Source organism: Coturnix japonica, chromosome 1, assembly GCF_001577835.2.
Source record: "Coturnix japonica isolate 7356 chromosome 1, Coturnix japonica 2.1, whole genome shotgun sequence".
NCBI lineage: Eukaryota > Metazoa > Chordata > Aves > Galliformes > Phasianidae > Coturnix > Coturnix japonica.
Window position 1 is genome coordinate 169,473,788 of NC_029516.1, and position 26,621 is coordinate 169,500,408.

Consider the following 26,621-nt stretch of genomic DNA (forward strand, 5'->3'; position numbering starts at 1 on the left):
TAAATTTTGTTCTCATAAAGGTACAATTACATTCAGATAGTGGGAAAACATGTAGAAATTTTACACTAGAACGAGGTGATGGATCCCTTCATGTCAGGAGTTTTTATAGTCTGTATTTCTGTGTTTCTGACTATTCCATTAACTAGTATTATATGATTCTGGGTAGGAAAAAGTAAAGCACTGTGGAATCACTGACTACAAGAGATGAGGATTGAGCTTAAACAGCTTATTCTGTTTTATTACATCTTCAGAACAGTGTCCAAGAATGGACTTCTAGTATTGGCCATGCACAGAATCAGCAAGGACTGCTACCTCCTAATTTCTGTTTCATAAGCGCATTTTAGACATCCCTCCACTCCAATTCAGAACTTATTTAACTCGGAAAACCAACAGTAACGGACATATTTGCAAAAATCTACATGCATACTTTAAGTAAACAATAATAAATAGACAATTAGATAGAAAATAATTTGAAAACCTGATTCAGGAATACACTACTCCAGTGGGATAACTGCAGTGTAAAACAAGACTAGCATAGGGCTGAGGGAAGGGTCATTACTGCTGTTATAATTCTGTCACATTTTCATGACAAATTACACCAATGTAATTAGAGGTCCCACCTGCTTTGAACCATGCTTCCTATCACTACATTTGGTACTAATGATCATACTTGTTTATGCAGTATAAAAAATCATGACTACCTGCACCTGCTGGAAATACATTTTAAATGATGGTTGCTGGGTTCTGTGGATGTGTGCCATGTATTTCACAACTGGACAAATTTGAAGGAAAGGTGATAGTTGCCAAGGGTCATGTGACCTGCCAGAAGTGCAGATAAATTTTTGTTTTCAGCTCTCTGCTCTAATCAGCAAGCTTTCTTACTCTTTTTTTTTGTGTAGATGTAACCTTGGAAATTGTTCTTACTCCAGCAAGTACTGCATAGGCAGCCACGGGGTAGCATTATTTACCCTTTCTCCACAGTCATATTTCATTTCTAAGCTTGAAGAAGTCTCTCTTGGGGTAAAAAGAGTAATTTGTTCTCCAGGTTAAATCTATTCCTGGCTTCTCTGATGAGCTGGGAGTCTAGGAATTGCTATGACATACGGAGTGATGATTTTTATGATGCAGAAACTTGTCCACAGGAATGAAACTGAAATCTCCAAACTCATTTCTCACACTGGCCTTTAGACAGTTGCCAGGTAATAAGGTAATAATTGCTATTAAGTTTCAGCACTCTGGACAAGATTTGAATTTTGAATGGCTCCAACTTGCTTTTGTAGCACCCTTGTGCTGTGGGACACTGTCATATACTTGCCATCTGTTCTGAATATACCCAAACCTGATAATGGAACCAATATTAAAAATGTGGGTTTAAATTTCTCCTGATATTCTGATGCATCTCAGTGAACATCATGTGCGGACCTCGGGTGCTCTATCTTGATGGAAGAACTGTTTCAAAGGGATTTTAGAATACATTCATAGACCAGAACATGTTTTAAGCAACATAATTGTGTGGTAGACTTAGTTATAAATGGACTGCTTGGATTTTTGTGAGATGATCTGAAGCATCATCAGACTATCCCTGGATTGTGTTCAAGACCAGGCTGGATGAGGCCCTGGGCAATGCTGCCAACTGCAGGGGGGTTGGAACTAAATGATCTTTAAGACCCCTTCCAACCCAAGCTATTCCATGAGTGTGATAAAGAGAAACTGGTAACCATTGTCAGGTGAAACAGACATCGGGCAAAATTTCAATTGCAAGGGTCATAGTTCACCTCAGCCTCCCCACACTGAGTGACTGACTGCATTGGCCAAAACTCAAGCAAGAACCAGCCAAAAGTGACCTGATATCTCTGTAAACTTTCTGATTCCAGCCTTTATCATTAATCTAAATATGGCATAGGATAGGTACTCCAAAGTTCAGGATTTTTTGCTTTGTCTTTTTTAGAGACTGAATTTCAGAGCTTTCTTATAGGACTGAAAAGGAAGGAGACATCTTCCTCCTTAGTTCCCAAATGTCTCTTTGTGAGTATGTCTGTAAACATGACAGCAAGAAAATTTTAATACTGGTGACTTAGATCAACTCTCTTGACCTGCTGGTGATACTTTGGCTAATACAGCCAAGAATATCGTTAGACTTAGGCTATTTCCACTGTACAGAATATTTCCCAAATGAGAGAAGAGAAAAAAACTTATTTTTCCTTTAAACAAACAAACAAACAAACAAACAAACAAAAACAAAACAAAACAAAAACCCCAAACTTCTGTGTATTGATATTAGTTACTTCTGTGTATTGATATTAGTTATCCTTCTCAATATAACTGAGTAAGAAGATTACTGATAGCTAAAGTAGGGCAAATAGAATTAAGTTATTTGCTCAAGTAAACATATTTAGTCATCAGCACAACTGGAAATAAACCCCAGCAGCTCTAACCTGAAGCATTCCATCTTAACCTGAAAAGCTCCTGTAACTTTACATAATTAAACACTTGAACTGTAGTGATTTTGTGCCTCTACAGATTAAGTTTCTCCTGTAATCATCTCTCTCAGTTTTCTAAAGGTGCATCTTCCTAATCGTTTTAATTAATAGTGTCCAAAATAGAAATCTCCTCATTAAATTAAAAGGAAAGGGCATAAGAGAGTCTATAGGAGTGTTAGTGCTTATTAAGGTCAGAGATTCATCCATGCAAAATAACTTGAAAACTGAGGCTGAGGCTTCATCATTTTTCTTTCATAAGCAACAACAGTTATGAGTGGATCATTTATTTAAAAAAACACTTGATTCAGGATTAAAAAAAAAAAAAAAAAAAGTAAGCAATTGTTACTATGGAGTGTTTTAAAATTGTTAAATAAATGTAATAGGGGATAATCACAATACATTTTTACTATTTACAAAAGATCCTAAATAATTTATGTGTCTCAGGAGTTTGATTCCCCTGCAGGGACAACCTACAACAAGATATTTCATGCTGGTTTTAGATGGTTGATCAAAACAGTGTATGCTGATTTTGTTTTGCCTTATTGCAAAAAACTATACAATACTGAAATTCTGGAGTTGCATTCCGAAGCAGCCCAGCCCAGGCAAGCCTAACACACATGTAGCTTTGTGCACCTTGTCAACCACTGCAACATATGTGAATCAAGATCTTATTTTTGGAAATGTCTAGGTGTTCCAGAGTTCAGGAGGTACTGAATTTGTAAGGATGTTGTTTGAGGAGTTAAGACCATAGCACTAAAATAACTAACTCTCACTAAATCAGCAACAACAGGATGCTTTAGTGCCCATTGGTGGGAAGAGCAGTACCCAAGCCAGGCACCAGGGTGCCCATTTTAATATATTAAATTGCTTAGGGGCTGATATATGCTCTGTACCTCTGAATATCTAAACACGAGTCTTAAAGTCATATTTGCCACTTTGTGGTTTCACTGAGAGGCTTATCTTACACATTTACATTTCATTTTCTAACACTATTTCTCCTTCGTGACTACAGGATGACTTTGCTTCCACTGATTGTTTAAGAGGCAGATCCATCTAGACGTTGATTGCATGATATTGATAGGAAAAAATACCAATCTGCTAAAATTCTTATATTAAATATTTAAAATCATTTGCCCAAAGAGACTCACTTTCAAATTTGTAATTGAATTTTTCTAACAAGTAGATGAATCTGACTAAAACAAGAAAAAATTTAAATTTAAGAACTTGGTTGTGTGTGGCAAGCTGAAGACTGGATTTCTTAATCTCTATCCTTTTTACTGCCTCCTTGATAGATTTCATCTTCAGGTTGTCAGGCATTTCAGAAAGCTCAGAATATGGCTAGATGTGCTTGGGGAGATATAATTCCCATATTAAACACGTGGGATTGAAAATGGGATGATGAGTACTCTTCTATGATATGAGTTTCAGTAATGATGACAAGAGCCTCCCTGGAAGGTAGGCACTCACAAGTGCAGCTATATGCATCATTTTGACAGTAAGCTTATTCGCAGTGGGCTGCTGTGTTGGGCTTACATGGCAAGGTTTTGGTAGTGGGGGGCTGAGGCTCCAAAAGGGACCTGTTGCATGTCAGTGCCAAAAGAGGGCAGGAGGTGCTCTAGGCACACAGCAGCAGTTCTATGTGGCCCAGGAGAGGCCCACTGTGGAGCAGCCTGTCCCCCTGCATTTCCCATTGTTCCAGTCTGTTACCAAGAAGCAATAAAATACATTAATATCCCTATTCTAAGCGTCCCTATGCTACGTCTGTTTTGCCCATGGCAGTAATTGGTGAGTGAACTCAACCCATGAGCTTTACGTTTGTTATATTCTATTCCCTCGTTCTGGGCAGGCTCCAGATACCAATATTATTCTCTTTCCCTAGTTATCAACGGTGAAAAAGTAGTGGATTTCCAAGAAGTGATGGCATGAATTCATCAGATACCTTAAGATCATTCACTGTGCTATTATGTAGTAACACAAACTGCTCTTAATAAGAGAATAACTGTCATAGATAGCATTAGTTTTCAGAGAAGCTCTGTGTGATCACTATTTAGATTCTGCAAATCAGTGTCAGTCAGAACTGATCCTGGCTTCAAGAAACTAATCATGGTTCTAAAAGTAAGCCAAATATTTTCAATCCAGTCACCCAAGCCCCATGGATAGGATCTGAACATCCAAAAAAAGCCATATTTAAGATGAATAAAATTTTCCCACTTTTTTATTTTCCAGGGATGTTGTCTAGCTTTTCTCCCATGACTAGAAAGCATGGGTCCTTCCATTACATGCATTAAAAAAAATATTGATTCCATCACACCATTTCACGATCAAAAGCCTAAGAGAAAAGTAAATATCTATGGGAAAAAAAAACAACAACAACAAAACAAACACAAATCAATATTGGAGCTGGCTTTTAGCAAAAGCTGTGCTGGTAACTTGAGTGCCAAGAGGATATCGCTGAAGACAGGGAAGTCAATTCTGGACAGAATTGAAGTTTGTCTTGTGAATGCAATGCGGTTCTCAGCACTTTTTCTTAACTAATACAGCATTTTGTTTTACACAGTGTAGAAACAATGTCTGTAGAAATGCTGTTAGCCTCTGAGCTGCATTTTTTATTTTGTCTAACAGTAACCAAATTATACACACAACTGTCATAGAATCATAGAATCACTCAGGTTAGAAAAGACCTTGGAGATCATTGAGACCAACCACAACCTGACCATAGTACTCTAAATAACAACCCTCCACTAAATCACGTCCCTGAGCACCACATCCAAACGTTTTTTAAACACATCCAGGGATGGTGACTCAACCACCCCCCTGGGTAGCCTATTCCAGTGCTTGGCAACCCTTCCTGTAAAGAAGTTATCCAACCTTAACTTACCCTGATGCAACTTGGGGCCATTTCCCTTTATCCTGTCACCAGTGAGAAGAGACCAACCCAGCTCACACTCTAAGCACCTTTCAGATATTGGAAGAGAACAATAAAGTCAGCCTCAGCCTCCTTTTCCCTAGACTAAACAGCCCCAGCTCCTTCAGTCTCTCCCCATAGAGCATATTCTCCAAGCCCTTCACAAGCCTCATTGCCCTTCTTTGGATCTGCTCCAGTACTTCTATGTCCCTTCTATACTAAGGTGCCCCAAACTGAACACAGTACCCAAGGTGAGGCCTCACCAATGCCGAGTACAGAGGCAGGATGACTTCCCTGGTGCTGCTCACCACACCATTCCTGATAAAAGCCAGGATGCCATTGGCCTTCTTGGCCACCTGGGCACACTGCTGGCTCATATTCAGCTGACTGTCCACCAGTAATGATAATAATGACAGAGGACAGAATATGAATTTCCTCCTCCATTCACACTTGGTTCTGTCAGAGGAAAATTTACTGCTCCAAAATTCTCTCTCTACTTCTGCCTTCAATGGGACATATTTTCAGTTGTACATCAACATAGCACTGTTGATGTCAGTTCACATTAACTGATCAAAACCAAACTACTTTCATCCTAAAATTGGAGTATATTTTTCTAGACTGCTAAGTTACACAGAGACCCAGACAGATCACCATAAAAGCAAAGGTTATAAACTCAAATTTATTATAGACAAATAAAGCTTTGGCCTATGAATTCTCTTTGCCTATTAAGTTAATGAGCCTTGACAAAGTGATCATCTGAGGAGTGGCTGACAAATTATCTGGAGCAGTAATTTGAAAGGAGCTGGCTGGCTTACAAGCATTTCAGCTGGGAGAACAAGACATCATGTTCCTCTTTCTCTGGAAGAGTTATTTGTCAAACCAAATGATTTGAAGTTCACCAGCAGATTATCAGTACTGGAACACAGAGATATGACAATGACTGCAGTTACCAAAACAAGCAAACAGTCCCTGCAACTTCCTCCATAAGCCTAGGGCTGACAAATTCTAATGAAAAACTATTTCAAGGAAGCCTGTAAGAAGACCAAGAACTCTTCATGTCTGACTGGAGAACAAGGAAGCAAATAAACTGGAGAAACATGGAGGAATTCAGGCAGAAAAATGGAGACTTTTCAAGATATTTGGGCAATATTTGGAGACTTTTTTTTGTACCACAGTTTTAATAGTCATAGTAGTAGCACAGCTGCAGATTTAGAAGAATGTCTTTGTATAGATTGGTTTTTCCAAGTATTCAACACAACATATCCCTTAGACAACAGTACTTTTCTGATTTAGGGCTGTTAACAATGAACACAATGAAAAATAGCCACTTCTATTAGGTTTAAAATGAGCTTAATACTTCCCTACTATACAGTGCCCAAATGTAAATACTGAGTCTGTTTTGGAGACTGGATTAGGGTGTATGTCATAATGCTGTCTGATTCCTCACTAGAGGCATCTTGGTGAAAAATATTTCAAATGGCTTCCTCCATGGTCAATTATTCAAAGAGTCCAGGAGAAAAGATGACAGCATTTGCGAATATCAGAAATGGTCATATTTTCCATCTAAATGTAATTGCACAGTGGGAAGGAAGAATAAATGATAGCAATCAGTCGCCTCTGTCACAGCATGCAGCAAAGCATATTGCAGAGCATTAAACCATGCGTTGTGTCTTTTCTCATCTTTTTGTTATCTCTCTGCAGTTTTTGTTGGAACTCTGAAACTGGTTAAATGTACAGGGAACAGGGCTTAGTTTTATGTTAAACTGGATGATGAGAAATAAAACCTTGTTATTAAAGAGAACTGTTAGCTGACATTTGAACAAACCCCTGTTTTTTAAGTCATTATGTCAGATCATCAAATATCTGATGACCAAATGAGTGCTCAATCACAGAACAAAATAAAAGGATGCTGAGAATTCCTGGCAGCACAAATGGCCCAGTTCTAAGAGCTCTCAAAGTCTCCACTGATTATTGGCATCTGAGTAGGTGGTTGGTACCTTTTAAGAAATTCAACTGTTTTCCCCACGCTAACCCCATAGACCCAATAGTCCTAACTGTAGAGATAACTTACTGAGCAATGGATTGCACCTGTCTATGGTTAAGAAGCTCCATTTACATGGCAACAAATTCCCCTAGAAGCCACTAGTTCCATTTTTGAGTTCAGGTAGTTTTTTTTTTTCTCTTTAAAATGACCACTGTTGATTAAGGAATACTTCTGTAATGATCTCTACTGTTGTCTGTCTCTAAATGCATAGAAGCATTATAACATTACAGGCAAATTATTTGTTTTCCTAAAGACCCCAAGTCATTTTACTACTTTTTGACTAGTTACTTCCTTCAAGACAGTACCTACATTCAGGTATTGTGGACATATCTAACAGTGCTTAGCACCTTTATAAAATGTTTTCCTTATCAGTGTTTTTCAACTACATTTGCACTGGTCTCAACAGCTGAACTAATCACTTAGTGCCGTGATTAAGCATCTTGTTATGAATTCTAGAAGCCACACAGTTTTCATCATAAGAAACCAACAGCTTCTGTATAGTCCTACCACATCTGCTGCATTCTTCACTTGCAAGACTTATAAGGTTTTTTAATTTATCTCTCTATTTTGTAGTACTGCAATGCCTTTCACAGATGTTCCTCTAATCTCCAGGGTTTCTTTCCTGTTATTGTATTGTGCATTAATTTATCATTTTACTTTCCTCTTACAAACTTACAGTCTCTTCTTCCTGTGGTTCCTTTTCTTTGAAAAGTGGTTTGTTTGTTTGTTTGCTTTTGTGGTAAAGGTCTATGAACAAAGTTTCAAATACAATTGTTTTTTGTTCTGCTGTAGAATATACAAGATGGTTGTTTTTTTCCATTTATTATCCTGACAAAGGTAGCACACAATATCTACTTGAAAACTTGTGCCTAACTCTGGTCTCCTAGATCCTGATTGTAAATAGTCTGTTACTACACTAATAAGCTACAGAAGAATACCTGGCTAAATTATACTAGCTTACAGCTTTGAACAGTGTAATATATTCCTTAACTTATTTCTTAACCTTTTTCTTGGAGGTAATCACTGACTATTTTATAGCTATATAGCTATGTCTTCCATTTCTTCAACTATGGAAATGTTAATTATTGTACGTTTTATTCATTGTCTTCTAAGAGCCCAGCTAGCCTATGGATTGCTAAATTTTAAATATGCTTTCAGCTGTTACTTGGTAAGGTAGGTGGTTATGGGTTTTTTTTGCTCATTTTCTTTCAATGGCTTATGCAGCTATTCAGTAAACCCAAAGATAGTCAGTGAAAAAAAAAAAAAACAACTATGCACAACACAGAAATAGAATGATTGAATTGCAACTAAATTACTACAGCTTTCAGTGAAGTCTTAGTCATTTTACATAATTACAGAGAAATGTATACTGAATTAAGTTGTAAAATGTGATAGATATGACATAGCCTATTTTAGAGCACCATTCCAATGGATTAAAACATTGCCTGTAATCATCACTGGATTTTGGATGACCAAAATTATATACCAAAGTAGCATATATCTTCCAGTGGTGCAAATGTGAAAGCATGGTTAAAAATAAGCACAAGCTATAGAAAAAGATCTATGGTGAAGGTGCAAACTATGAGATAAACCTAGCGATGTTCATGCACTCTAACAAAGGAGGTGAGGAAGAAGCGCATGCAGTACCTGGTGATCTCAGAGTCAGGGAGCAGGCCTATGTGGTAGTGGGGATAGGGAGCTGTAAGAAGGAAGTTTTTGTCACACTCGACAGGGGAATAGTGCCTAGGAGAAGGTGGTTTATCACACAGTTTGTTCACAGTGCTGTAAACAGGTTCAGGAGGCCTGGTGATACAGAGACAAAAGATCAGGTGCATATTAGTGGCTGAGAACATAAAGAAAAAACAGCAATAAGTTTAAAAGCATGCACAGCAAATCTGTCAAGGTCCTTTCAGTAGGGTTTTTCTGACAAGTAAAGTGTGCTGTTAAAGGAAACATCAGAATTTGAAACACATTTTTACAGCATATGAGCAACTGCTTATACAGATCCAACATAAGCATGGCATAAAACTGGTTTATGGGAAATCTGGTACTGATGGGGGGGGAATACTTTATCTCTGAATTTCAGTGACAATTTTTCCTAAATGCTCTGCTTTCTCTTTCCATTTTTTTTTTCCTTTTCTTTTCTTTTCTTTTTTTTTTTTTAATCTAACAGCTTTTCATGATCTTATTAACTTTGTATAATATTTATGTTATCACTTAGAAGATGTTTATTTCCTTTTATTATTATTATTATTTTATTATTACCTTTTATTTTTAGGTATTTTTTTCACCAATAATTTAAGATGAAGTACATATTAATTGTTAAAACACCATTCTCCTGTCCCAGCTTCCTGAAACTTTACCAGAAGAGGAGTGGTCAAAATGAGCCAAGTCCTAGAACACTGTAGAGATGTTAACAAAGCATGTAAGCCATTCATTTCACTGGCAGTCAATTCATTTAAAGCAAATTTCATTTGCTCTCTTTACAGATTCAGACTTCAACGTGTGATTATGCACACCACATCCCAAACAGGTAACCTCATTGACAAAGCTACAGCTATCTCACACTGCTGCTCCAAACCACAGATAGCAGATTGTGAGGTCAGACACAAGGTTTAATGTCCTAAAACTGATAACTGAGAGATCACTTGGTATTTCTCTTCTGCTGTCTAGAGGTCAGCAGCTTGACAGAGGCAATACTTACCATGATTTTCCCAGGGAGCCCATGGGGTAAAGGGGAAGAAGGGAATGCAGTACCAGCCTGGGATCCACAAGAGACCACCAGCAGTTTTCAGAAGAAAATGCACCATCTAATACATTTTCTGCCATGCAACTTCTTCACTTGTTGTGTGGGCCCTAGCAGATACCTCTGGGCCTATTGGCAGAGTGAAACCTGACTCAGAATTTCCTAAGTTTCTGCTCTAAAGAGTGCCAAGATGAAATTGCTGTCATATCTTAGCTTCTGCCAGAAGATCCAGCATATGGCACCGTCTCTGATCACAGCAATACAGCATCAGCCAGATGAAAATCACAACCCTGAAAATGCATAGAGGCCAAGCAGTTAATGAAACTCTTTTGGTTCTTCTGGCTCTACTGTGCATCACATGGGTGTGGTTTTGCTGTGACTTTCACAAGTACCAGCGTTTATTATGGTTGTGGATGCACTGGCAGATACAGAGAACAAATTTTCCTTTGTTGTTAGTTTCTGGTTTCATCCTTTGGGGGAAAAGGAGTAGCTGCTTCACTGAAAAACTGGTCTCGCTTAATGCTAATAAAATTATTCATAGCAACCTGACATACGTTTTGAGAATTCTCTGTGCCTGACTTTCCCAGGGAAAACTTTACAGTTAAAAGATTGGCAATTCAAGGCTACCAACTATCAAAATAGCACAGCTGTAACTCATTTGGTTATAAAGCATTTTGTCAATCATACAGTACAATCCTTTTAAAAATATACTTACAGCAGCAATTATTTTTTCTCAGTATATTTTACACTTGCCTCAGGGGGGTGAATTTAATAATTTATTTACTAAATCAATTGCTGTTTTCAGCACCAAAAATCCACAGGAAAAAAAAAGACCATACTTCTATTATTTATTTTGTTTTAGACTGGTACTTCCTTCTATGCCCTCAAAAAACACTTTTGTTTTTACACAATGTATTAAAGAATAGACACAAATATCAAATATAAATGATACCTACTGTGAAAACTGAAGAAGTATTGCCCCGGTGCAGAATGAAGAATACAACCTGTAAATTTCTCTGAGGCTTAAGACACTAACCAGTCCACAATCAACTTGCTTACTTATTAAAGACAAGTTACTCATCTTTGAGTGGCAGATGACATGAGCGTTGCTGCCCTTTTAATATAGTGTGAGTGCTCAAGCTGCAATTGAGTCAACAGTGAGTGACCATCCAAGCTTGTGCTTAGATACAAATCATGTAATAGTGCTATAGTAATAGATATAAGAAATTGCTACATTAATGAGCAGTTACAAACTGCTTCCAGAAGCAAAATGAAGAGAAACATTCCACATCACTCTAGATACTGAAATCAAACTCCTCCTTTAAACATAAATGCACGTCACTAACAAATATCATCTTGGAACCCAGCAAATTTTAAAATACTTAGTGTTTAGTCCTTTGCACCCCTTTCAGTCTTGCTGAATGGAAGGATAACAAAGAATTGGAACAATTCTTTCAAAAGTGACTATGCTGACATTGCTAGTCCTTGTTGCTATAACACAAATGACACTGTGACATAGCTAACAACAGACCATCTGTAATGAGCTGGAGAGAATTCTTGTGGTTAAGGACAGGAATTTGAACTTATCCATTTAATCTTTGGTTGGAACAGGATTCCAGGCATCAGTTAAAACAAGAGTACCCTTATATTAAAGGCCTATAACTGTACAGAGATCGTCATAACCATCTACTTTCCATCAGATGTCATTCTTTGTTGTTGTTAAAAGCATGGATAGAACATGTTCCTTAGATAACTTCATCCAGATAGATAGGTTGCTGAATGCTAATTCTGCCAATTGTATAGTTGGACTCTGGATAAACATTGTATTGGAAAAGGAAAAGCAAGTAGTTGAAAAATAATCAGTACACAACATCAAGGGTCAGATCAGTATAAACTTATTTTATCTCTCAATTTGAATTGCAAATGTGAATTAAGTAGAGTAAAAATAACTCAAAGTTGAGATAAATGGCAGAAAAGCAGAAAATTATTAAACTGTACAGAATAGATGACTGTCCTAGTCACACCAACTTCATTTTATTTAGGCTATTAATCCTTCAAAGTAATACTTGCTGCAGCAGAGTATATTAAAATCTCCTCCTGACACTTCACCTTCTTCTCTATGCAAACTAGTACTTACCTTCCAGAGCACCTGCCAACATTGCAAGACTACAATTCCCACCCCAAAAATAAATTTTAAGAAGACCTCTCAGCTTCATTAAATTATTCTCCTAAAGTAGCATTTTCTCATGTCATTTCTATTTCTACTTGCTGGTAGAAGAAAGAACTTCTGTCCAATAGAATCAGCCCACCTGGTAAATCCTGTCTAACATTTCTTCTTTTCCAGAGCTATGACAGAGACAGATTCTCCTCTCTGAGCATGGGTTAAGGAAAACATAAAAGTCTACTCTTTATAAAGTGTTTCTAATGTGCCATTCTGAAAAAAAATATATATGCAAGACCATCTCCAGTTTTCTTGCAGAGTATTGAAAAGCCAAGCTGAACTTAAATATTGAAGTCTGATTTTATCATTCCTCAAGTGAGTTTTAAAGACATGCAGCAGGTCATTTACCATGCCATAACAAACACCTAAAAGATGACTATGTATTCTTTAAGGACTGAATCGCTGCAGTTTATTTGCAATTTCATCACTTCTAGATACAGCAGATACAGCTTCAGAGGTTAGAAATGAATACTAAACAAATGTTGCTATTTTTTAACATGCAATTACTGAAAGCAACAGCTACTGGCTCTACACAGACAGAAATAATTAAGTTAGTATGAGAATCGGGTGTAAAACTACAGAGGAAAAGCATCAAAAAACATTAGCAGAAGCATAGTTTTTCTTGAGCCTCAGCAGATAATTCACTGTCTGGAGAACTGAGCTACTTCATGCCACAAGGTAAGCTTTTAAATGGTAGTTTGAGCAGCAGTGGTAATAAATTACTTTTCAGCTCCTAAAAGTATGAAAGCTGGGACAGTTAATCAGTATGGACTGTAGCAACTGTGAGGCAAGATCTCTGCTGAAAGGTTTGACTAATTGGCAGAACAGCAAACAGCAACAGAGAGAGGTAGCAGATTGATCTGATAACAGATTTATATATTTATTTCATAAAAGATTGCTTAAGGAGAGAAAATCTTCCCAGTTGTTTGCAGTCTTTTTTTCCCCCTTGTTTGTAACATCACTGTGTTATTATTTCAGGCTGGCTTTACTGCATAACAGACTTTAAACGAAAATGTCCTTACTAAAACTGTGCTCAGCAACATCCATAAGGCTCAACTGAATTTTAACATTTTTTTTTCTTTACTGCAGAATACTGTTTGGTAGGATTCAGTTGCTAACACAAAGAACATTAAATGTGAACAGTTTCATTTTTGGGATTTTAAAACCTTTTATGATATGGAAGGCAACCAGCTAAGCTGTCCTATCATATTATGCCAGCAGAACTATAGTCAGGAAATGCCCAATTGAATGCAAGAGGAAATAAATTTCACAGTGCTATAAGTCTTCAATAATAATATCTTTTTTTCCCTCAGGAGCAATACTTAATTGTACTCAAGATCAGTAACAACAAGTAATATATTATTATTGCTAACACATTCTTGTGTTAAGAATGTGAAAAGAAATGTCTTTAAAAGTACATCACCAATAAAACAAAAATCAATGGCAATTTAATAGAAATGAAGCCTTCCAGAGCGGTGACTCATATATACGTGTCTTTTGGTTTCTTAAGTTTCTCATTCATATGACCTTCTACGAGAACCATACACCTTCTTGTTCAGAATAGTTTATTTAAATCCAAAAGTTGAGGTGTTTTTTTCCCCACTGTTTACACCCTAGCAATTTAAATAAGATGAAAACTCTCACATAACATGTGTATTTCAACTGACAGACAACGTATGTGAAGAGCTGGAAGAAAATACCTGAAGGATGTTACTCCAGTTAATTCTGGGAGTAATTCTATAATCGGAAAATCATAGAATCATGGAATGATAGAATATTCTTAGTTGGAATGGACCCACAAGGATCACTAGGGCCAACTCCTGGCTCCACACAGGACCACTCTGAAATCAGACTACTGAGAGCCCAGATGCTCCTTGAACTCTTCTTCCAGTACTCAACCAACCTCTCGATGAACAACCACTTCCTGAACCAGCCCTGCCTGATCACAATCAACAGTTTCTCACCTTGTTCACTAATAACTGCTATGTTCATGAAACTTAAAGTTTGCAATTTTTTTACAATTGTGAAACAAGTGCTTAATATCATATCATAGAATCATAGAATAGCCTGGGTTGAAAAGGACCAGAATGATCATCTAGTTTCAACCCCATCACAATATGCAGAGCTGCCAACCACCAGATCAGGCTGCCCAGAGCCACATCCAGTCTGGCCTTGAATGCCTCCAGCATTAATGGCCTCCCTGGGCAACCTGTCCCAGGGGGTCACCACTCTCTGTGCGAAAAACTTCCCCCTAATCTCTAACCTAAACCACTTCTGTCTTAGTTTAAAACCATTGCTCCCTGTCCTATCACTACCCACCCTCATAAACAGGCATTCACCCTCCTGTTTAAATTCTCTCTTCAAGTACTGGAAGACCACAATGAGGTCTCCCTGGTGCCTTCTCTTCTCCAAGCTAAACAATCCCAGTTCCCTCAACCTTTCCTCATCAGAGAGCTGCTTGAGCCCTCTGATCATCTTAGTGGCCCTCCCCTGGACCCACTCCAAGAGCTCCAAGTCCTTCCTGTACTGGGGGCCCCAGGCCTGGATGCAGTACTGCAGATGGGGTCTCACAAGTGTTGAGTAGAGGGGCACGATCACCTTCCTCTCCCTTCTGGGCTGCAAGAGCATGCTGCTGGCTCATATCCAGCTTCTTGTCCACCAGGACCCCCAGGTCCCCCTCTGCAGGACTGCTCTCAAGGAGATCTTCCCCAAGTTTGTATAAATACCTGGGGTTGCCCCAACCAAAGTGCAGCATCCTGCACTTGGCCTTATTGAACCCCGTTAGATTTACAGAGGCTTGCTTCTCCAGCCTGTCCAGGTCCCTCTGGATGGCTTCACTTCCTTCCAATGTATCAGTGGCACCACTCAGCTTGGTATCATCTGCAAACTTGCTGAGGGTGCACTTGATGCCATCATCTGTGTCATTGATGAAGATGTTGAAGAGCACCGGTCTCAAGACTGACCCCTGAGGGACACTGCTCATGACCAGCCTCCACCCTCACACAGAACTATTAATCACAACCCTTTGGCTGCATCCAGCCAGCTAATTCCTAATCCATTGGTTGGACTGTCCTTCAAATCCATACCGCTCCAATTTAGAGAGAAGGATGTGATGACAGACCATGCCAAAGGCTTTGCAGAAGTCCAGGTAGATAACATACATCGCCCTAATGACATCATACCAATATTTTACCACTGCAATGAAAAGTAAGGATGCTTTGGTATTCTTTGTAATACAATTTAATCATTTTAATCATGTTTTTGAGTGGAATGGCCTACAACAAGGTATGACACTATAATTTAGATCTTTTAATATTCTACTCCTACACTCATTAGACTTACACAGTAGGACTTAGGAAGCAAAATGACTGCTTAATTCGATAAAAACTCAGTAATGATTTTCTGTTGCAGTAATGGAAAGGAAGGATGCTTCACATAGGAATGGTGAGATGCCAGACTGCAGCCCGTCTGCACCAGTAGTTAGTCTTTTGCAGGGATATTTAGGAAACAGGGACTGTAAAGAATAACTCTTCTCTGCTCAGATGCTGAAGATTAACCAGTTAAGGACCAGAAACAAAAGCCAAGCAAGCCGCATTTAGTTGGCCTATCCCCTGTGAATTTGTGAACTTAACTGTATTTAAACACAGATAGTTTCCTAAACACAGAAACATCATGTGGCAAAGAGACTTACCAAAAATTGCTACCTCTCTGTTAATATAGAGGTAATTAAAGATTAATAAGTCTGTTACACACTGGTAACACATGGGAACATTTCAAAAACATTTATTTTTCTCTGTTTTAAGCTTACTTGGTAATGTGCTGCAAACTCCCTGTCTTAATTTCTAACTGAGTTAGAAGTCAGTGTCTGCTACTTATTCCATGTTATAGGCACTTTTACAGACCTCTGTTCTAGTTCTCCTTGACATCTTTCCTCCTATACTGGAACTACTTATTTCTCTGTCATTTTTGTCTGGAGGTGCACCCAGTTGAATCCATATAGTATTCAAGAATTGGATGCATTACAGATTCATATAGAAACACACCATGCTTACTACCCGCTTCCTTTCCTATACTAACTACCTTTGTTGTTATTGACTGTTCTTGAGTTTTGAGATGACACTGTCACAGAAGTAATTATACTTATCCCTGTGTGTCTTTCGTAAGTGGTAATACCTGCTTTAAGAGTTTATGTCCGTGAATACAGGTGCTCTGTACTTAGCTTCTTTGTGCACTATTAAATACGTAAAATCATATGTAAAAGTCATTGACCATGGAAGTGTTCAATAAATGTTTAGATGATGTACTAAGGGACATGGTTTAGTGGGAAATGTTGGTCATAGGTGAATTGAACTGGATGATCTTGGAGGTCTTTCTCAACCTTGGTGATTCAGTGATTCTATGATTCCATAAGTCAAGCTCTGATTTATTCATTTGTTTGTTTGTTTATTTTTAAGAGTTAAGGATTAATTAGATTTCACTGCCACTACTATTTGTAGTGGCAGTGAAATCTACTAAACAGTCAAATCCTGTTCCTTGGAAATCTGTGACAGGCTGAATGAATAAGTGCAGATTACTCAAGACATGATGGATTGTCTTCTGACTTGGCAATAAATTAGCTTTAACATTAATTATTTATAAAACTACAAGAGGAAGGTATTATTTAAAATAATTTTGGGGTAGTGAGATAAAATTTTAAGCAGAAAATTGTGACTCACTTCTAAAACTTAACAATTGTTTTAAGGTAAAGTCTTTGTACTGAATACATGAATGTAAAGTAGTTGATGTGTATATGATATAAAACTAAAAAATAGAATGCTGACTTGCTTGTCACAAAAGCTTAAATTTGGTTGCTCAACAAATATGTCCTCTCTGCATTTTCACACCCAATCTCACTGTAATTGCTTTCCAAAAACACCCTTTCCATCCCTTCCATCTTCTCAAAGTTCACATCTGACAGGACTGGGCGTTCAGAGCATGCAGTGGGAAAGCTTGATGAAATAAATAAAGACAAAGCTTTGGCTGTATAAAGATGTGCTCAGTCATGCTGACTTTTTTAAACAGTCTAGTCAGAACAGCAAAGGTTTGCTATGCTACAGTATAAGGACAGAATCTGAAATAGTTTTACTATATAATTGCATTTTTTTTCCTTAAATTTGTTGACATTTAAACAGATTTTCACAAATGCAGTAGAAATACTGCGTGAATTGAACTTTATCATCTCCCAGATTTCAGCAGCCTCATGCTACATATGGGCTATTACAGTACTCATAATACATCATCATTTTTAACATCAACTAATCCATGTAATTCTTCCTTCTGTCCTTAAATAATGAAGCAGTTATGATTTAAATTATGTTTGATAACACTAGAGGTCAATTAAATTTTCTTTAAAAATAACAGCTGCAATTTATATTAGATTTTAAAACAAAATAAATACACCACCTTTGCTATCCCTAGATAAACAAATCCAGCCTCAGGAAAGAATGAAAAAAAAAATAATAAAAAATTAAAATTAAAATACTAGCTGAAACAACTAATCTACCAAAGTTATAAATGTTTTAATAGGAAGAATAAATAAAATTATCAGTCTCCCCATGTTACTATCCACAATCCATCCTCTTTAAGGCAAATGACAAGCTGTGTTTAGGTTAGGTACAGCAATTCAGTTGTTCAGAGCTAGTAATACATGTCATGTTCATATAACTGCATCAGCATATTTCTACATAACTTTTATTAATCACTCATATAATAACATTAGTCAAAAACGTGGTGTAAAATTCATGATTTGAAAGCCCTACCTACGTCAATGCTCTTTTTCATCTGGGAGATGTGAACTTCAATTCTGTTCCCTCAAAAAAACTATCAGGAAATACAGCTAACTGGCACGTATATCCTTTCCAAAAATGCAGTGTTATGTCAATGGATAATCTAAGCAAATGCATTTGATATCCCAAAGGAATACTACTAAAATCTGCAGTTCTTTTTCCCTACTTCTGTACTTATTAAAAGCCAAAACCATTGTTAAAATTTTTTAACTGTTTTATAAAACAAAATGCTTATTATTATTATTATTTGTAATGTTTTAATCCTGAACAGTCAAATATGTGCATAAATAGATCTTTAAAGGTGTTTCTATAAAATATCCTCAATTTAACCAGCATGGTTTATGAAAGATACCAAGAAACAGGGGAGGAAAAATACTTTCAATATAGGGAAAATTTCCCATGAGACTTAAACCTAGTGGTTCTCCATTTACTCCCTCCTAACACCCAGCACATCTTCCTCATCCAGAAAATGTTATTTTGCAAAGATCCATACAAAAGAAATCAAATATGCCTTCCAGAGCAAAACATACAACTCAGACACTTTTTCCATCCTGGGATTTTTAAGGTCTACCCAGAGTTAAATGTAAAAGTGATTTTTATTTTTATTTTATTTTTTTTTTTAATCCATTGAAGTAGAACAGTTTGATCCTACAAATTTCAGAAGTTAAAAAAGAAAGTAAAGCTATAGTAGTTCTTTATTTTATGCATCTTTTGCCCATGTTGTTTGTCAAAGCCAGAAGGAATCTCTATCTAAAGCTATGGGATTTTTAGACTATAATTTCATTTGTTTCTTGACAAGTAAATCTTCTCTATTAGTAGTGAATACAATAACAATGAAAAGACTAATCACTTCTTTCTTCCCAGTGTCACAGAAAAGCTGGTTAGAAAGGATCTCCATCGGTCATCTCATCCAGTCTTACACCTAAAGCAGGATTATTGTCAACAGTAGATCAACTATAGCACTACCTAGTCAAATCTTAATCTCAAAGTAATGATATTTCACAACTCTGAGCAATGAGCTCCAGCACTACCCCACCCACCTGTTGTCTTTCTTTTTTCTTCTCAAACTGAAACTGAAACATGCAAAACCATCACTTATGGCCTTTGGTGTTGTTTTTTTTTTTGCATTACTAGACACTTCTGAGCATGTTACATGATGTTTTCATCATCTTTGCCACTCAGTAGTTGTAATGCATTTTTAGACTGACTGTTTCTCTCTTCTTCACAGCATTAAATAAGCCCCATCTCTCTCAACATCTCTGTAACTTCCATGTGATTTAGGATTCTGAGAATCTGTTGAACTCTTTGCTGTTTATCCACGTCCCTCTTCAATTAGAAAAGCAGGAACTTGACAGTCTTCAAGAACATAACTTGTTTTTCCCTGCTGGCCATTTCTCTCCTAATGTAGCTCACTATGCATGGAAAGGAGAGTCCACTTCTGGTCCATGTCTAGCCTGGCACCTGCTGTAACCTCCAGGTCATTTTCAGGGCAGCTTCAATTCAGATATTTGCTGCACAGTACATATTAGTGTGCACTTCTGTTCCATACCAGCTGCAGAACTTCAGACTTCTTACTGAACTTCATGAGGTCAGTATGGACCAGTCCTCAAGCTTTATCACAGTGTCTGTGGAATACAACTCTGTCATTCATCATGTTAACCACTCCACCTTAATTTATCATCCACAAATTTGCCAATGGTGCACTCTGCATCAGATTCTAGGTCACTGACGAAGATACTCAACAGACGCCCAATGTAGTCTGAGTGCTCTGCTCATCACTTCCTGCCCAACAGACGATCACTACCCTTTGAGTCTACTGACTCAGTCAGTTCCCAGCCCAATCCCATCTATTAGAGCAGCTTTCAAATGAGAGTTCTGTGGAAGACTGTGTCAAAAGTCTTACTGAAGTTTGCTGTTGTATTCAAGAGTTCATAGCTATGCTGAGAGAAGGCTAATGAGCAAACTGGCAGCACATAATCCAGGAGACATTCAAAAAGCTACCAAGAAGGATTCTAAAGCTTTCCAATCATACAAGCTTCAGATTAGACTCATTTACTCATCATTTCCTCATATTTGGAGGAAAGGCTGCTGGAGGAGTTTTAAAGTATGTTCCCCGTATTCTGCAGCTTCTGATCTGCCCATAGAATAGGACTGTCATGGCTTGGAATGCCTTTTTAGCCATTCTCCAATGCAGCTAATGGTGCAGAAGAATTGCCATGCACTTCACAGTAGATTTGATACACACTGTATCACTTGTGGCAGGGGCCTTTTGAGCTAGCTGTATTTTCACCCAGCAAAGAGCCATTCTTGCTTAAGGGAGCCCCATCCACTGTGGCCATGGTTGGTACAGGACAGTCATTGCACACAGCAATCCTCACCCATACAGCTCATCACTTAATCAAGAAAGGCAATCAGGCTGATCAAGAACATGATTTGCAGTCAGTAAATTCCTTCCTGTTCCCTTCAGTGCCTGGCAAAGATGATGATGATGTACTCAAACTTCGTCTATACTGTCTGCCATTACATTCTTTCCCCAGTCAGTTTTGCCCTCCATCAAATTTTACCTTCATTTTTGAAATGAGCACACCTGCAGAATTACTTTCTGTTGTTCCTTATGACCATTGTAAAACTTAGCTCAAACTCATCAGCTTCCTGATTCCATCACTATGCAGGCAAGGAAAGCTTGCCTATATTTCAGAAACTTTTTCTTAGCCTAGAAAGCTGAATTCCTTGTCTTCTGGTCAAACAGGATGGTTTCTTCCTGAGTTCTCAGTAAGTTTTATTTAGAAATCATCCATTTTTCATGGACAGTATATTTCTGTGGCAGGATCCCAAGCAGTATTGCTTAGCAGTCTTCCAAAAAGGCTGAAGACAGCTCTTCTGAAGACAATCATCATAACTTGCTGACTACCTTTCCAGACTTTGCATCACGAACTCAACCAACCTATGATTCCATCTACTATCACATTTTGCACCGTTTCTCCCCTTTTCATGGGAAGCAAGTCAAGCAGAGAATTATGCTTCTTTATTACATTAAGGATCATTAGGAAATTGTCAGCAAACACAATCAAGGAATGTCCTGGACTGCCTGCACAGCTCTTCAGTATTACCAGAAACTAGTATATTTTTATACTTAACAGATAAATACCACACTCTATTAACCTGAAATGTTGCTATTTTATTTCAAGTTCAAAATGTATCAGTCTTTTAAAAAAATAGTGGAAATGCGATGCTTCCATTCCCCAGTGAATTTAAAATGAATCCAAGAACAACAAAAAAGAAGTAAATTCTGCCCTTCTCTGACAGCATTCTGGGCTAATTTGTACATAACTTACAAAAGCCTAGTAATTTAAAAATAACATCTAGCTTCATTAAAACTTATGGCTGAAGATGATTTGGTACTTTTCTGTCCTTTGCACTCAGATTAAGCTATTTATTTTTTTTTTATCCTGTAGTTCAAGTAAGTAAAGGATATGTTGAAATTTTTCAGATGCAAATGTAATATCAGACCAAAAGAATATAATTTTTGTCACCAGAAACATATTTTTTTGGACTAAAAAGCCCCCAAGAAGTATTCAGGAAAAAAAAAGGGGGGGGGGTGGGAAAGTAAGAGAGTGGACAAATTATGGTAAATATTCAACCATTTCATCTTTACCAGTAGATTCATTACAGCAAATAAGTTTAGTGAAAGCTTGCCATCAGCTTTATCATATGTACAATGAAATTGTAAATATCTCTTATATTGAAATTACTGTTCCAAATATTTTTAGTTGGCACAAATGAAAATCTGCCAGAAGTGTTGCCATACTATGATTGCATGGATAATAAATTTCCTTGTGTGATCACCATGTAAATTACCCCTGAGAACCTATTATAGCGAGAACCAGGTAGTTTTAATAGATAGAACTGCAGTAGTTGGCAATCATCGTAATTATAAAAAATTATGAGAAGAAACCTAATTATAAATGTTGCAATCAAGGGATCTATAGGGTTCAGTAGAATTAACAATGTGATAATTAACTTCCCAAAAGATTTTAAGTCTCTCTTAAACTGGTCAGCAACAAAGACTTTCCAAATATCTTCCTGTTTTAAAGGCAGATTCATCAGCAAATCCTAAGGTATTGCATATGAAGAGTGCAATCACTGTCCCCTGTTATAGCTATGAAAATTGCCATGAGTAATAAGTGGCATTTTCAATAATTACACTTAAATCAATAGGCAATAATCAGCTACACAGACATTATTAAAAAAAATGATTGCCTCATCCTCACTCTAGGTTCAAGTTATTTCATTTTGAAGGTCACAGCTTCTTGGTTATAAAAGTCAGAGAAAAAAACTGGTCTCCTGGCTCTTGTTCAGGTATCTTTCACTGCACATGATTTGTGTTCAGTGAGGAAATCTAGCAGCAAGAAGTGAAATTTTTCTTAAAATATATCATTGTATTCATTTTGTCTTTGTGCTTTTGTATCCTGGATATCAGTGTAGCATATACAGTATTCTCACTTATACATTTAAGTTCATTATAGTCTCCTCTGTAGGCTGAAATAAGGACTTGTTTACAACTATGAGATCCTATTTAATTTGTTCTGTTGCATTTAGAGTCTGTTTGTATTATTCAATATCTTTATTTCTACCAGTCTCACCTGCCTGCCACAGAGGTGATACATGTGCAGCCAGCTCCTCCAGTCTGGAATTCCAGATGGAAGAATATTGGGGTGGAATATTCAGAATGTGTCCTGTTTTGCTATGCATTCTTTTTTCTTCTTCCCCAAACCCACAAAATGAAGGTGGCTGGAGTGAATACCCTAGTGAAAATTGTCTTACTGTCATGACTTAAAACTAAAAAGTTAACCTGTATAAGAAAAAATAAATGGAATAAGAAGACATCTGTCTTTCAAAGTAGACCAAAAAGGCACACTAATTACTTTCAATATATATCTTACATGCTTCCTAGAGAAGGTCTGCTCTCTGCTGGATACCTATCTAACTAATGGACTATCATTGTCTTTTCTTATACTGTATCTCCTTCTTCCTCCCTCCCTTTTTCTTTTTATTAGAAGTAATTAAACAGCAAAAATCAGCCACAAGGAACAGAAACAAAGGATTTCTAATGATAATTATCCATCACCTTACAGTTTTTCTAGCCATTTAAATGAACTTTTCATTTTGAGGACAGCTTTTCTTCTCTTTTAGATTTACTTCTCTATTGTCTGTGATTTTTTCTTTTTTTCTTTTTGTTTTTCTTTTTTTCTTTTAAACTATTATCTTCTTTCAAGATTGCATTTTTCTTGCTACTTTTAAACTTTATGAACGGTCAGTCTTAGCAGTGCTCATGTCTTGTTATGCAAGTAAGCCTTCATCGTAGTAACCCAGATGCTATATTAGTATTCTTCCTATATTTTAGAAATTATGAGGTCAGTATTCATCTCAGGTAAGGCCTTGATGGACAATTTAATTAAATTACTGTTTCAACCCTTAATTGGAAAATGTAACTTCTTGGAATACATTGGAGGAAAATCAGTCAAAAATAATGTCTCATAAATTAAATGAAAGCAATGTTGTTTTTGTGTCCCCAATAAAAACAAAGCAGAAATTCTTTTGCCTGAGACAGAGAAGCAAGATGTGGTTTCCATAATTTTATGACCTGATTAAAAACTCTATCATGATTTAGTTACTCTGAATCTGTCTGATCCAACAAGTTAAGCAGCTTGAGATCTTAATCGTATGCAACAAGAAATAAGAAAGGCAAATTAGCAAATTATGAAGCGAATGCATAAGAGGCTGAGATTCTATGGTCTACACAGGCCTGGTTTGATCACCAGAAACAGCACACCTTTTAGCTTCTTTTAGCTTTAAACACAATAAATCTGTAAATAGTGAAGTGCAGAAAAAAATTAATTTTGCCATTTCCTTTGGTACTTGACATTATGATGATCATTTCACAAACTTAATGACTGTTGTCTTAAGTGAATGGTAGTGATGTGATGTCTTATTAGTGACTCCACAACACAAGTCTTCAAAGAACTCTTCCAGCATTTTCCTCTGTGTCTTTTCTAGATGGAAATTAAGTGTAAAAAGTTCTGCTACCTTGTTAAAAAAAAGAGAGGAGGAGAGAGAGGAGAGGAGAGGAGAGGAGCGGGGAGGAGAGGAGAGGACGAGATGAGAGAGAGGAGAGGAGAGGAGAGGAGAGGAGAGGAGAGAGAGGAGAGGAGAGGAGAGGAGAGGAGAGGAGAGGAGAGGAGAGGAGAGCGACGAGGAGAGGAGGGAGAGGAGCAGGAGAGGAGAGGAGAGGAGAGGAGAGGAGAGGAGAGGAGAGGAGAGGATTAGGAGCAATTTCCAGTGGTCATTTTGCTGATAATCATAAGAACTCCTTAACTCCTTTCACAGTAAGTGCCACTTTATAGAGTTTCCTTTTAACCTCTATACTTCCACAGAAAGTTGTTTCATAATGTGAATCTCTAGTGGTCAGAAGATTTTTTTCAGTTTCACACCTAAATTTATTCACAGCTATTTACAGACAAAAAATTTACTTTTTTTTTTTTTTTTTCTTTTCTCATACTGTTTACTCTCCATGGCATTTATCTTTCAGTATGTGCAGAGCAATTATAGACTATTTCAGCTTGCTTTCAGAGAACTAAACAAGTGGGCTGTTCAGAAAGTACTCACAGACGGGTACAAACACATGTATCATCACTCCACCCATACCTGCAGTGAGCCAGATGAGTCACCAATCCTGAGATCTCCCAGCTGCACCAGTGAGGAACTATCACAGTTAATTCTCAGGAAACAGAGTGCTTCTCTCAGTGCCAACACTGCTCTAATGTTGCCATGTTGTTTAGGAACCAGTGCAGGACTGCACCAAGGAAACATTAACTTCAGGTCATGCATTTATGATATCTTCCCTTGAGTTTCTCTATAACTATAACAGTTTTAATTCAGCTTCCCTTGAGCCTGGGTGAAAACAACTATATGATATATGCTATCAGAGATGCACTAAGTGTTTTATCTATGTTCATTATAACTGCCATGAAAGCCAACAAAAAAAGAAAAGCATCTGACCTGGTGTAGTCATCCTCCACAAGCATGTGCTTTGGAATGGGTGAGTATCTTCCAGGTGAGATAGGGGCCAAAGACGCCTTGTACTCTAAAGTGCCATTGTTTCCAGAAGAGAGTATATGATTTTCCATTGGTGGAGAATAAGCTGTTGGTAAGAATAAGCATTTCTAGTTAGCCACAGTTGATAATAGCAAATAATAATAACAATAATAACAATAATGTGGGCTTATTTTGCAGGAATTGATTCTTCAGAGCAATCTGAATAAGAAAGAATAGATTGGGAGACTGCATAGATGTGGGAATAAAACAGTAAGAGTTAACTGCAGGATGAGATTAGGAATTTTATGGATGACAAGAATTACATATAGTGGAGATCTAAGTCTGTGCTTTACTAAAGGTTCAGCATTTCCCAGTATAATTGAAATTCAATACCAATACAGATGGTATTATTTACAACACGGTAAATTTGTATATAAAATAGAAATACGATAAAAATCTCAAACAAATTAATGACAAATTTTGATAATTACAGGATTGTGCTGTGTGAAACTATCTTGCATACTTGGATTTTGTTATTAGCTTGCTTTTTGCAGTTCTCAAGTTACTAGCAGTAGCTGTAATCAAATATATAGATAATATAATTAGAAAAGGAAATGACAAGTAGGTAAAACAAAGATGAGCTACAACTAATTTTCTCATGGAAAGAAGTCTTTCTGGTCCTACTTTAAGTCTTTCTTTCAGACATTCAGGTACAGAATGCTTCAAAGCAAAATATCTCTACAGGGAAAGGCCATTACTGATTCTGAAATACTCTGAACATGTAGGTATAATGAAAAGTTCCCCAGGGAATAATGAATCTCTATGCACCAACAGCTAAGGATGGGCTATTGCAAATCTTTTCTACCTTTACTCCCTCTCTGAAACTGTGTCTGTCTTTTCATACCCTGCTGATTTATAATCTGACATAATAAACACACCCTTTTAGAACACCCAAATTATTATTTTAGAAAGTATTATAGAGCAGGAGATTGGATGGAGACATTTAGTGGTTTTTCTTGCTGTGCTTTGCTAAGATTCAGACCAGACTACTACTGAAAAACCATAATTGCCATCTGTTGTAACATTTGCTAAGTAAATAGTTATCCTCAGCACAGTTGAATATACCACCTGATGTGCACGCTACAAAACCTTTCCTTTTACTTTTATGGAGCAGTTTGAATAAGGAGGATTATGGATATTATCTTTCCCCCTGACTACTTCATTTCACAGTAGCGATGCTCTGCAAATGAGCAGAGAAAATTAATATCTGGCTTTTATTGAGAAAATCTACCTTTCCCAGCCGCT

At 37.2% G+C, this 26,621-nt stretch overlaps 1 protein-coding gene across 27 annotated transcripts in view; it reads right to left on the reverse strand.

Annotated features, from left to right (window-relative positions):
• Positions 1-26,621, reverse strand: part of DLG2 (discs large MAGUK scaffold protein 2) — a 964,547-nt gene that overhangs the window by 234,820 nt on the left and 703,106 nt on the right. For 24 of the 27 annotated variants that reach the window (XM_032442247.1, XM_032442245.1, XM_032442250.1 and 21 more), the window contains 2 exons: positions 25,281-25,422; positions 9,077-9,232 (listed from right to left, as the gene is read on the reverse strand). In XM_032442247.1, coding sequence (XP_032298138.1) covers positions 9,077-9,232; positions 25,281-25,422 — 298 coding nt within the window. The remainder of the gene's footprint in view (positions 1-9,076; positions 9,233-25,280; positions 25,423-26,621) is intronic. The other 3 variants (XM_032442243.1, XM_032442242.1, XM_032442241.1) reach the window with 1 other exon arrangement.